This window comes from Tetrao urogallus (genome assembly GCF_951394365.1).
Source record: "Tetrao urogallus genome assembly, chromosome: 1".
Lineage (NCBI taxonomy): Eukaryota > Metazoa > Chordata > Aves > Galliformes > Phasianidae > Tetrao > Tetrao urogallus.
The window spans coordinates 133768751-133782300 of record NC_136813.1 but is presented as its reverse complement, the minus strand read 5'-3'; the positions used below and the strand labels follow the sequence as shown (position 1 = coordinate 133782300).

The 13550-nt window shown below is 36.5% G+C and overlaps 1 protein-coding gene across 3 annotated transcripts in view; it reads left to right on the top strand.

The window, feature by feature from the left end:
- ERC1 (ELKS/RAB6-interacting/CAST family member 1) overlaps nt 1–13550 on the top strand; it is a gene marked incomplete at both ends in the record, with an annotated part of 276770 nt that overhangs the window by 142559 nt on the left and 120661 nt on the right. For all 3 annotated transcript variants that reach the window (XM_079549731.1, XM_079549730.1, XM_079549732.1), the window contains one exon: nt 1638–1773. In XM_079549731.1, the coding sequence (XP_079405857.1) occupies nt 1638–1773 (136 nt within the window). The remainder of the gene's footprint in view (nt 1–1637; nt 1774–13550) is intronic.

Sequence of the window (13550 nt, the reverse complement as noted above, 5' to 3'; positions counted from 1 at the left end):
GTGGAGCTGAATGTGTTGGACTTGCACATTTTCATTTTATGTGTTAACTTAGCTGTACTTTCTCTGTTTATTTTATAGGATGGCTAGAACCATGTATTGTACAAACTGAGTTGTGCCAACATAATATTTCCAATATGTTGTTTAATCACTGAGCAAGTCAGCTTTAAACCTGGGCAGTGTGCCCATACGCAGTGAGCAGCCCTGGGTTAGAGCAACTTAACAATTACACTAGTTGTGTTTAAAAAGCATTCTGACTCAAATCAGCTGTAATGTTTGAAAAGGTATTTAAATATGCCAATAACTTTTTAACATCATCAGAAAAGGACTTTTCTTTTATTCTCAGTCTCTGGAGGATGTCAGCACTTTTTCTCACTAATAGAAGTTTGTTTAGCACCAAGGAAAATTTGCTATCTTTGCAACTTTTCCAGCTCCAGCTGGCTTACATTGCAGAAAGTATAGCTCAGTGTTGAACCTCCAGTTTTGGAAGAGCTCGAATCACCAACTAGGCCTATGCCATGTAATTTGAACATATATATTGCAAAGAGGTATTTTCTTGATGACACTGTTGTTACTAGTTCTGAAGAAAATATTAAAGCAGAGTTGTTTGTGATCTATTCTAAAAGTATTTCTGAAATACAGAAGAAACATTCTTCCTTCTCTGTGTGGATAACATACCAGATAGGAAGCTAGTATATCATTCTGCTTTCTAAACAGTAAATTAAAGAGCTGTCTCTACTACTTGCATGATGTTTTGGGGAAATCTTGCAACCAAAGAATTCATCTTTTATTCCAAAATCCAAACTCCAGATATAATTATGGAGAAAAGGGCTGAGGAAGCAAAGCTAGCCTGTTTTGTTTTTATTGGACTAAAAGTTTAGACTTAAGTTCTCTGTGGTCTGGAGGCTGAGATTAAAGGGTCTGTAATTAGATTCAATACTCCATGTGTCTTAATGCCCAGAAAGGCCAAACCCTGTCTGCAAGCAATGGTAGTTGCCAGGATCATCAAAAATAATTCATAGATGCAAGTGAAAAGGAAATTATGCATGCTTTCTAAAATAGTTTGTTCTTGCTTGCTCCTTTCTGTGAAAAGAAAGGATAGGAAATTCCTCAAAATATCTAGTAAACAAATAGAACTTGATTTTGAAAATAAATAGTTCTGGAAAGAGATTGCCTAGATATTGCGGATAGTCTTCTGTGTTCAAGTAATGCTGCAGTCGTTTTCCTATCAATTCTCCTGTTATGCTTATGTTATGTATTACAGTGATACTCAAAGCAAAATGGACTATTTAAGTGTGTGCATTTTTTATATGTCTGTGTCTGCATGAACAGAGAAAAGGTTTCTTTGTAATACATACCTCAGTCATGAGGACAAATGTGTCTCTTGATTAATAGCTTATACTAAATAGTTATTTTAAGGTTTTTGTTTCAGAAATTTTCACATTTAAGCTAATAGTAATGAGTAAAATGATGTGTTCATTAGATTGACCTAACATTTGATGGTAATGCTAGAGGATAAATCAGTTTTTCCATGTGGAAAGTGACTGTATTTGAGGGCACCACTCCTCGCCAGTCCAGCTCACAAGCACTAGATCTGACCAGAAGCCGAACTGCATTCTGAATGCTCTTCTCTCTTTCAGGCAAGTTAAAGATCAAAATAAGAAAGTAGCAAATCTGAAGCACAAAGAGCAAGTGGAGAAGAAGAAGAGTGCACAAATGCTGGAGGAGGCCAGGAGACGAGAGGATAATCTTAATGACAGCTCCCAACAGCTTCAGGTAACATGAGAATTGGATAAAAGCAATATGGCCAATGGGCCAGTAAGCTACATCACCTCTTGCTGTACCTGCTGATCTATTTTCATAGCCATTACACACTGATTATTTAAAAGGAGACATCTATCTTACAGCTGTTCAAAGAAAGCAGCCTTTCTGTTTTCTTCATGGAAAAAAGGGTTTTTACTTTCAGTTCAGTTATGAAGTGCATCATTGAAATAATTTGATCATTTTAACATTCAAATTGGTGTGGCATTTCTTCCTTTGCTAATCTTCTAAAAGCTTTATTATTTTGCTGTTTTGTATGTTTTCCTAGCCGATTTTACCTTATACTGTTCCTTTTCTTCAGGACATGAAAAATAAGCAAGTAAGTATTGTTATAGTAAATAGAAATTTTTGTGGCGCAACTGAAGAGTCTTGTTTTCTGCATTTACTCGGCCTTACTTGACAAAAACCTACTCTACCTCATGAACTCTCAGTATGCTTACTAGACAGTTTGCATTACTGTAGAAATCATAACATGCTGCTGCCATACCAAATTCTGGTTATCTCAAATCTGTCTAGGCATACAAAGTCACCAGTATGAAACCAACTGAAATACTTTTCAGTCTACTCTAGGTTGATAACAGCTGTAGATGGTTTATCAAGCAGTTCAGTTTTCAAGTGCTATCATAGAAACATTATACTGTTGCCATGAAATAGAATGAAGGCTGCATGATTCCGAGAGAAGATAGTAAATATTTTTCCTGTGATTTCTTAAATTTACAAAAGCAGCTTTCCTTTTGGTAAGTGAAAATAAACATGGGGATCAAAATCTACCCTTGAGATCTGTTAAAATTCTTTTCAAAATCTTTAGAGAATGTGCTTTCTCAAAGCTGTTTTCTTTGTTATCCTAGGTTAAATCCTGGTTCTTGGTACCAGCTGTGTTTGCTACTAAAACTACAATAAAGGCATAGAATAAATCCTAATAGCTCACAAGCAAAGACAAATCCCCTCCTTAATTTAAACAGATACTTCTTTACTCTGTTCTGTGGAATTCCAGTGGGATGGTTTCAACTCTTTAAGAACTTTTGAAAGAACCGCAGAAACATGTGTCCATGTGGAACGCTCTCAGATGCACCATTTTGTGGTTTTCCCTTTAGTTCAAGTCCTGCATGTGCGTTGCACTGAAATAGTTAAGTTCCAAGTGTATGAAAATGATTTCATAACTACACGCTTTTTTAAAAGACGGGGATGTGGGTTTTCTACATCTGCTAATGGGTTTTGTGGCCGTAATGCTATGGCAATGCACAAGGCTCTTGTTATGTGGCAGCTTAAGTTCAAATAACACAATCCTCCTTGTATTAGTGAACTGTCTTTTAAAATTCCTAAAAATAATCTAGTATATGGTTAGGTTTTTAATCTGCAATTTGTATAAATCTGTATTTTAAGTTTGGAAAGGTAAGTAGTACTTGACATCTGTCATTGAACTATTTGCCTGTTGTACTCATCAAATGATACTATCACACGTGTTCATCTTTATTTTATTTCTTTCAAAGCATGGCTTACCCTACTGGCTTTTTTCCTTGACATTATTCTTTCACTTTTTGTTTTTCTTTCTGTTACACAAATGGAGTGCACTGAAAAAAGCCTGACATTTGTTTTCTCTCAGCTCCTGTTAGCATACTAAAATTGCTCTTTTTTTAGAAACAATAAGTTATGTAATGTGTTTGAACAGCTACACATAGCAATGGGTGAACAGTGATACTCCAGTTATTGATAACTTTAATTCCTATTAAAATTAGTTAAGTTTCTGATATTTCAAAGAGATTTTATAGCTTTGGAGGCAGCATGAGACGGCCTTCACTCAGAAATTGACACGTTAAAAGAATGGTGCTGGTTTGTATCAGACTTGTTTGAGAATGTACAGTTGTCCTTGCAATGTACTATCCAATTCTTTACTTAGAGTGTTTTAGTGGTAGAGATGGATAGTGGATAGATATAGAGCTAAGAATAGCATAATTGTACTTATTTCCTCTTTATTTTTTTAATTTAAATATCACAGTAAACAGCTTGAATCTAGGGACTAGAGATAAATACAGTTGTTTCTTTTGAGGAAGCCAAATTATTTGATGTTTTTCTCATTTTCTCTAGTGTTATTTTGTCGTGTCTTCAGTAGTTCTGCTGCTTTCCCTATAATCATATGCAAGTATTTCTGAGATAAATACAGATACTAACAAACGCATGTGAGAACTGACTGAAGTTGCGTGTGATACTTAACATTAAAGTGTGTAAGTTACCACACTGTTAATATTACTTGACTTTCCGTGGTTCATTCTCTGCTTTTGTGAATCTAACTGTCCCGTTTGGGTGGGCTATATTTTTAAGAGTCTTTCCTCATATTCAACACAAGGCTGAAGGGAATGCTTTCATTCACGGATGAAAAAGGTCTGTATGCTCTAATGAAAATATCAAGCTATGGTAAAATATGGAGTGTTTAATGACAAGTGACAGCTTCAATAAAAACTCCTTCCCTTAGAAGAGCCCTCTGCTTATAGCCTCCCTCTCTCAAGGATTTCAACATTTTGATTTCCTGAAAGTAAAATTTACCCGGGACCACATTTTAGTTTGTTAGCTAAGGAGACCTGTCTTCTGTAGATGCTCTAAAGGGCACTGCCTTCTAATTGATTAAAACAAAATATTAATCTTAAGAGGAACATAGATTATTTTTTTTATGCAACCATTGTTGGCTTTGGGGTCAGGACACAGAAGCACCAATTTCAGACAATTTTGGTCTTGGTGGTTTTGGCTGGAATTAATAATATGACATCATGAAATGCTTAAAAATATATGATCTACATGTTCTTTGGTTGACCGTCTGCTATCCAGTCAAATAAACACGCTCCCAAGCACATATTCCACTCCTCCTCTCTCTGTCCCTAACAGGCATGTGGTTTCTTTCTTCCTGAGTTCAGTAACAAAATGTTCGTTTATTCAGAAAGCTCTGATGATGGAAATTTGGTATTTTGGGGAGTGGGGGAAGAATGAAAACCATAATGTCTCAATTCTAGTGAGTTGGATAAATGGGTTTCCAAATTTGTCTTTTCCTCCTGAGTTCCCTTAAACCTCAACTCTCTAGAGATCTGAGAGGTTAACGAGTGTCTGGTCTATAAACAGTATGAAAAAAAGAGGGTCTTGGACTGGAGCAGAAAATTTTTTTCTTGAAAAAAAAAAAAAAAGCAACCAAAAAAACTTGGCTATTGTGAAAAGGAAGTGATATGCTGTGCTGTCTTGTCCTAAGAATGTAATGCTTACTGAAATTTCAAGAAAAGTGAATGGATTAGTGTGTATATTTTTTTGTCTTTTCCTTCCAGTGTCTTCCACAGTTTTCAGGTGGAGTTTTCTGAATACTTTGTGGCACAGAGTTGTCAGTTAATATTGTTTCTATTTTGCAGTAACTACCCAGCAAATTGCTGCTGGAAAACTATGTATCCAGAAGTTGTGTAAAATATATTTGAATGCTTTAATTAGAATCTGCAATACCAATTATATTTAGTAATTTTTTTTCACATCCAAACTTGAATAATTTCATATGTAATTTATAGATTAGGAGCTACATGCAAGCAGACAAGTACGTGTTGTTTTGTTTTTTTTTTTCCTTGTGACTATACAGTGGCTCTATCTACTGAGTATTCAATAGTTAAAATGTCCTTATAGTGGAAAGAGCTGAATTTCAGTTTAAACAAATTTGCAGGTTGTGGGGGTCAGGTAAACTTTTCGTTCAGTTACGACTTTACTGGCATCAAGATCAAGCTAGATGAAATGGATAAGTAACAAAATACCTTCTTATCAAATGAGCCTTCTGGATTCTTTATATGTATATCAGAAACTATTTCTAACAAAGCACGATGGCATCTACACTAAGTAGGTATCAGCATTCAAAAATCTGTAAACACGAGTAAAACTCCATGATTTGCAGCCTAAATTACTGGAGAATTTCATCCTGACATGCTGATTAGATTTTGAGGGTAAGGTAGCTGAAGTGCTTTAGTCTGATCTGTTGATGGTTGTATCATTCTATGATGAAGAAGATGGGTTACCTTATTTCAGCTGTTAGTAAAGAGAGAACATACAGCTCTAATTAATCTGTGATTAACCTGTAATTAATTTCATCTGTGACTTTTGTACAGTACACACAGAGCTCCTGAAGAAACAGGCATAAAGAACTCTAAACTTGAAGGTCAAGATTTTCTCCATAACTTACTAGGCATCATCAGCTTTGAAGCAAATTGGCTATGCTGGGTAAAATGGTGTTACACGTTTTCTGGGGGATAAGTGTCAAATTCCAGGGCAATTTCTCTTCCATGTAGACCACTGACATATCAGATTCCATCCTAGCCTGCCAGCTGAGTGGAATGTACTCTTTTTTTATCTCTTAGATAGCACAGCTCGACATGTTAAGGCCCACAAAGCTGTCAGATACCGAATTTCAGCATGGTAAAATCCATTTTTTATGCTTTCTTGCATCTGCAGGTTTTATTACAGAAAACACAGCATATCAGATGTGTTTTCTCACTGAGTTCAGATCTACCTATGAGAACTATTCAGATCAAACTGTTCTTTCTCCCTTCATCTCCCAGTACTTTTCAGATACTGTGATAGGAAGGAGATTGGGCCTTCCCATTGCTGGATAATTATAAGTGCTGCCCAGCCTTGAAAGTGTTTTTTTTTTGCCTGGGTCTGACTAGATGTCACTGTCACCAACTCATGTGGCTCTAATTTTATTGAATGATATATTCCATCCTAGGTGTAATTCTTTCTGTCCTCTAGAACAGAACTTCGGGATATGAAGCACTGAAAGAATGTGAATTGCCTTTGCAATTCAGTTTTTAAGAAATTTATTAGTATTTTTGAGGGAATAAGTTTTCTTGTCAATCATTCCACAGATTACCACAAAGAGAGAAACTTTGCATTATTATAAGATTTTGGTAATTAAGCAAAAATGTAATTGTAATTCACATATTATATGAATCATGTTTTTACTGCCTGCCTCCCAGTATTACACAGAACTTTTGTTAATAAAGACACAGCAATTATGTATAAATACAGGATTTAAAGGACAATCATGCTTCATAGAAATCTCAATGGAGTGAATGTGTGCAAATTATGCTTCCTTTTAGATTTGAACTATGCAGTAGTAGCCAGTAAATAGTTATGGGATTAACTGACCCTCCAGCCCTTTGTCTGAGATGTTCTGTGGCAGCTGGCTGTGCATTAAGAAGCAGGATATACATATGCAGTAGTCTCTTCAGTGTGTATCGTGATTTGTTAATTATTCACTTCTGCCATCTTTTTACAATATGGAGCTCCGTCTGAAAGCAGTGCCTCCTGTTTACTTCCGTGGAAAATAGGAAAGAGACAAAGAGCACAACACCACAATTTGATAGTGCGAATTCTCTGCTCCCTGATGCTGAGGGCCAACATAATAAAACTGGAGGCAATACTTTCAGAGCAGCCCTCAGTACAGAAAATAGCATTCCACAAACATTACATTCTGTGCTTATTTGGAGGGCTGTAATTTTCAGCACAGTGTGTGCAGTTACTGTAGATACAGCAAACATTTAACTGTGGCAGATGCCTGGAGAAAAACTAGTTCTTGTTCTTATCATGTCATAACTCTCCCTGTCAAGAGAGCTTTTCCTAACTTTCCTGGATGTCTGGGAGGAGTTCCAAACCTTATAGCTAGGTTTTTTGTGACTTATGCTGAAGTTTCTATTTGGGGAGTACTTTGAATTTTAGCCTATTTTCAGGTATTAAAAGATCATAATTAGGCATGCCTGAATTTCTATCTCAACAGGGCAGCAGTGAATGCAAAAATGACCCTCTGACTAAAAGAGAAGGTTCCTCCATTTTCTCTAATGATGTAACAAAGTGCATCTTTATTTCAAGGAAGATCCTGAAGGCTTGCTAACAGATTGTAGGAAGGTAAACAGGAGAAGGTGGGAAAATTAATAAACAAGAAGAGATGAAGTAAAGTCCTGCAGCATCTGCTCATATCAGGTTCTGTTATTAGGAATATTAGTCATATTCACAGCTTACTCTTCTACATACAGACCTGATGGACTTTGCAAAACAGTAGGTTCTCCATTTAGTAAAAGCAGGTTCATCAAAGCAAGCTGTCTTGTTCATTCATCCTTAGGAGTATTTACCTGGGTCTGCCTCAAGCAGCAGTGTTCCCAGTTTTCCATACACAAGTCTGATAGCTGTTTTTCCAAATAACTGCGCACAGGCAGAGAATACAGTAGCACCAGTGACCATTAAAAAGGGACCTTACTTGTTTTTGAGTTTTCTGATATTTCTGAGATTTTTGAGGTTTAATTTTCTTCCATTCTGAGCTGTGGCACACTGTGGCGGCAGCCCTATCTCAAATTTTAGTGAAGCCATTTTTTTCTGATATGTACTTACAAGGTCTAAGCAACTTCGTTGTTGCTTTCCTGTGTAGCATTGCGTGTTGAAGCCACAACAAAAATAATGCACTTTTGAGCAGAAAGTTATTTGTCTCAGAAACATATTTCTCACAATATGAACTGTTTGGTTGTGTTAAGGCAGGGAGATGCACGTTTTTCTTCCCACTGAAGTCTAATACACATTTTTGAGCATCAGAATAAATACATGGTCCTGTTCTTTAATTTGATTTGGCAGCCCTTATAGAGACAGAATCTGTAGTTTCTATGTAATAGAAGTTTATACCATGAAGGAATTGTTAAGGAATTGCCTTCTATATTTGACCAGGTGAGAGCAATCCTGACAGAGTGTTTGTTACCATAACATTCACAGAAACTAAGCATGAGAGCAGACTTGATATTTAGAATGGATCAGTGTCTCCCTGGACAGACACTTAGCCATCTGCTCTGTTTTCACTTTACAGTGTAGCTTACCGCACATGTATTAGGTTCAAGTCAGACGTAACACCCTGCCTTCCCTTCTTTTAAAAAGATGAACCGTCTTACTCTGTCTTCTTATATAATGTAAAAATGCTCTGCAATTTTGAAGAAGCAGCTGGAAAAAATTCCTGAAAGTCACTACCTACAAGCTGGAATTAAGCAGTCTCCCAGTTTTCCTGATATTTCCTTATTTCCAAACTGAGATTTGTAGTGAGAGAAAGCTATTATAAAGCTTAAGAGTTCTTCATAGAGGAAAGAAGACTCCCTACATCCTCACATTTCTCTGTGATCCCTCAGGCATATTATTCTCCAGACACACTTTCACCCAGTTGTTACTGCAGAAACATTAGGTGTCAGTGGAAGAAGAAACCTGCTATTTGTACTGTTGCCTCTTTGGCAAAGAGCTCTGTTGGTACCCTTTATGATATGCCAGAAACTAAGGACTATGAAGACTGGGCTGCTGAGTGCGTGCCAGTGACCTTAACCACTGGATGTTTTTTGCAAGGGCTTTTTTTTTTTTTTTTTTTTTTTTTTTTTTTTTTTTTTTTTTTTTTTCCTTCCTAGATTAGTATCTGAGTTCAAACTCCTTTCCTAAAAACTGTCAGAGAGATTAATGTAACTGTTGACAACATGGTGTGGTTCCTGCGAGGAGGTCTCTCCTGAGAGCAGAAAACATTTGAGGGCCAGATTTAAGCAAAACAATAGGAATACATTCAAGGGGAAAAACAGCTCTCTTTTCACTTTAGTGTTTTATTTCATGAGCCTGAGAAATGGCAATAAATTCGCATTTTTCCGTCTTCTGTTTTTTTTCTTTCTCCCTTAAGCTTTTCTTGTTTTTACTTGCTGTGTTGAAAATTGTTTCTAACTCATCTCTCCCCAGGAATAAGAATGTCCAGTTGCTGCAGCTTGTTTTGTAGTTTCATTGCATAGTAAAGTTGCTGTTCTGCCTTTTTTTTTTTGTTTTGACCAACAAAATAAGATGAGGTGATGCTGGTCACCTGAAGATAATGTTCATAATTTATTTTGAGATTTTTATAATATACATTTTTTTTTTCTTTATGGTATATTCCTGTGGCAACAAGTGCTTCGGTATTTGCTTTAAAAATATTCCTGTGATTGATCTCATAATAATAAACCTAATTTACTTCATTCTAATTCAGTATTATTCCTTAATCTTGCTTAGCAAGGCATCCAAATTATCCTTAAGCTACTGTTCTTTTCCTGTAGAAACAAGCCTATTCTTCTTCACTTTGCACTTTGCCTATTGAAGTTTCCTCTTTAACTAAAGTTTACATGCTCTTCACATGTAACAGAACAACTACTCTTACTGTGATGTGTAACTATTAGCTGGCATTGAGGCTTAGGCTACAAGTCATGTATTCATAACTGATAGAGGCTGTGAAATAGTTAGCATCAGTCCTTTCAGCTGTTGCATTTTGTTTGAGGTACATTAGGATCTGAATACAGATGGTGGGAAAAACTTTGTTTGTATCACCTGGTCTCTCACTGATGATTAAAGGATTATCTCCTTAACATTCTAGAAAATGTCTATATTTAGTTAAAATTCACTAGCAAATTCAGTTTAGGACGCTGTGTTGTTTTCTCATAGAAAATCATTTCATAAAATCATTTTGTTTGGAAGTCAGTCATCAATCTAGTACTATCAAGTTCCACTAGTAAACCATGTCCCCAAGTACCACATCCACACGTCTCTTAAATACCCTCAAGGGATGGGGACTCCACCACTTCCCTGGGCAGCCTATTCCAATGCCTGAGCACCCTCTCCATAAAGAAATTCTTCCTGATATCCAGCCTAAACCTCCACTGGCACAACTGGAGGCTTGTAACCTGAGGAAAGAGACCAACGCCTTCCTTGCTGCAGCCTCCTTTCAGGTAGATGTAGAGGGCAGTGAAATCTTCCCTGAGCCTTTTCTACACTAAACAATCCTGATTCCTTCATTCACTCCCCATAACTCTTTTCTGGCCCTTCACCAGCTTCATTGCTCTTCTCTGAATGCTTCCAGCAATTCAACATCTTTTGTTGCCAATGCCTGAATTCTAAGTCTTAGTGTCTTTAAGGTCAGATGATTTTCCAAAGCCTCTTTTGGAAAGAGAGAATAAAAGTTAATGGGATTCAATGTACCAACACTTATTCATGCCCTTCTAATGTACAGTTTTCTATGCTAGTTACTATTCGTGTTCTTTTCACTTCCTCCTTTTGGAATCATTGGATACTCTTAACCTGTAAACAATTTTTGCATTGTAAGTGTCTATGTCTTAATGTCCTAATGGTATGGTACTATTTATTGCTTTATATAGAGGCAATGCTCCTGGTCAAACGTGGCAAATACAGCATTTTCTCTAAATGAGGCAAAATTTCTGACTTGTCAATTTATTGAGGATACTCAGTGTCCATTTCGGGACATTATTAGTCATGGTTATTGAATTACTAGTTGTACATAACACTGGCTATGTAATAAACAATTATCAGGTTAAGGTGTGTGACAGGGTTGTTTTTTATTGTTTTTTTTTTCATATATATGAACAAAAGAAAAGTAGATCTTACAGCTCCTGTGATGTATTAGTACACTAATGTTGACAGGACTTATGTTGCGAAGGAGAGTTTAGCGGAATAGAGGCATACCAAGGGAATAACTTACGGTTTCAAACTTACTAATAGTGCAGTTTAAACTGTCACTGTTTTTTGTTGGAGTCCCATATGAACTTGAGGTGTCTCGAGTCATAGTTTTGATTTGTGTGTGAAGAAGAAATGTTTTTACAGTAGTATTTCCCTGATTAACCTCTCACAGAAAAATAAAATACAGTGAGAAACCTATTGCCTTTCTCACATTTTCACAGCTACATTGTCAGCCTTAGGTCTTATTCCAATCACCAGTGGAGCAACCCAGTATGGTTACGTAGAAGGATAGTCCCTGTAGGTATTAAAATTATCAGTGTGGTAATTTGCAACAGATGAAGCAGAATTTTAATGCTCTTGGCACCCTAACAAGCTGTTAAATGGTAAACCTCGTTGTTAGTATTGACAAGGTACATTGACCTGTCTCCGTTGTTACTAACGAGAAGTGCATTTACAAAATGAGCATGCCTATCTGATTGCTGCATTTGGCATGCCTAGGTTGGAATAAGAGGGAAGAAGTATCAAAAAACATGGTATCTATCAGAAAGAGAAGTTGCCAGTATCTATTTTGTTCTGCCATTCCCTTTTAGGCCTCTCTGTGTCACACTGTCCTTAAATGCTTGTCCTTTTCTTCTCCTTCTTCTCCATCCTCCTTCAAACAGTGTATAACTAATCCAGATTGCAGTGCAATTCCACTTAAGTTTGTACTTTGTACTGGAAAGACAGAGCTTTATGATGGATACTGTATTCAATTGGTATTGATTAGGATCCTTTCCTACCGTTACCTGCAAGCTCTATGTATCTCACATTGCTGCTAAGGCTGTATGTTTTGGGAATGTTTTTTAAAAATACCACAGCTGTGAGTAGTAGCCTATAACATGTCTTGCAATAAAAAAGTCTGAATGGCTGGCACTGTTTGCACATTTTATAGACACATTGGATAATGGTCAGAAACATTTCTAAACAGTATTTCAGGTAACAATACCAGTATACAGAAATTTTGTTAAGGGCTTTCTGTGTACTCAAGAAACAGACATCAGAAATTGTTTCTCTGCGCTAAGATTTTTTTCTCACCTTTTATTTCCTCTTCATTTCAAGTGGATCTGTTAATAGTAATGTGTATGTATTCAGGTAATATCTGTTATGCTGTGCCTTTACTGCCGATGTTTTGTGGCTTTTCATGACTTTTTTTTTTCCTTCCATATAAGTGCGTTTTAGGGAAAAAATATATGCACATTCTGCCTTTAGGGTTATACATGTGTGACATGCAGAATACTGCTTACATCCTGATATGCTTCAAAATTATTACTTTCAGTTATATCTATCTTCTAGTGCTATTGCTGTCGTATAGCACTGTCACGTCCATGTTTGCTTTACTGCTTCTTTGTGACCTATATGTTTGAGAACAGAAGTGAGTTCACATAATGCTTGATAGATTAATTAGTGCCATATTTCTTTTCTTCACATGGAGAGAAGAGCGTTGGTTGTTTTTCTTTCTATAGATGCTTAACTCTTCAGTCAGCTTCTGTGTAAGTAATCTTGACACTCAACTAATTTCCCATCATAAACTTGTCGTGATGTCTTATAGACATATTTTACTATCCGGGTGTTGGTTTTTTTCTTTACTCCGTAGTAGCCATGAAGACCTCCTTAATAGCCATGTTGTAGCAAACCATGAGGACTTTGTGCAGGACAGAAAAGCTACATGGCTTTTCATTTTCATTACTGAGCGTGTTAGTAACTTCTCTACTTGTCTGTGATTTTCTCAAGTCAATGCACATGTAACATTTATGTTGTGCAGTCCTCTCACGTACAAGAGCAGATATTTTTGTGAGTGGCATCGTTTATAGCTCATTTATATCTACAGGATTACGCTGTCCCACTCAGTTTTTCTATTACCTTTCTCCTTCAAAACAGAAATTCACGGGCTGTTTCTCATAAATTGTTGGCCTTGTTATGCTTTTTTTGTCCTTTTTTTTGTTGTTATTGTTGATATACTAACTCAATCATATTTATCTTACATTGACTGACAATATTTTTTTAAACATTTTCTACTAGAATATTTTTTTTCCCTGCAACTGATGATCCACAAGTGCAAATATATTCTGGGTGTACACATCTTCTCTTTTTTTGTTACACCATTCTCAGGCGAATGTGTTCAGCCCCTTCTGCAGTCCCTCATGTTTTTAAAGCAATGCTGTGGCCGGCTTCATCTCACT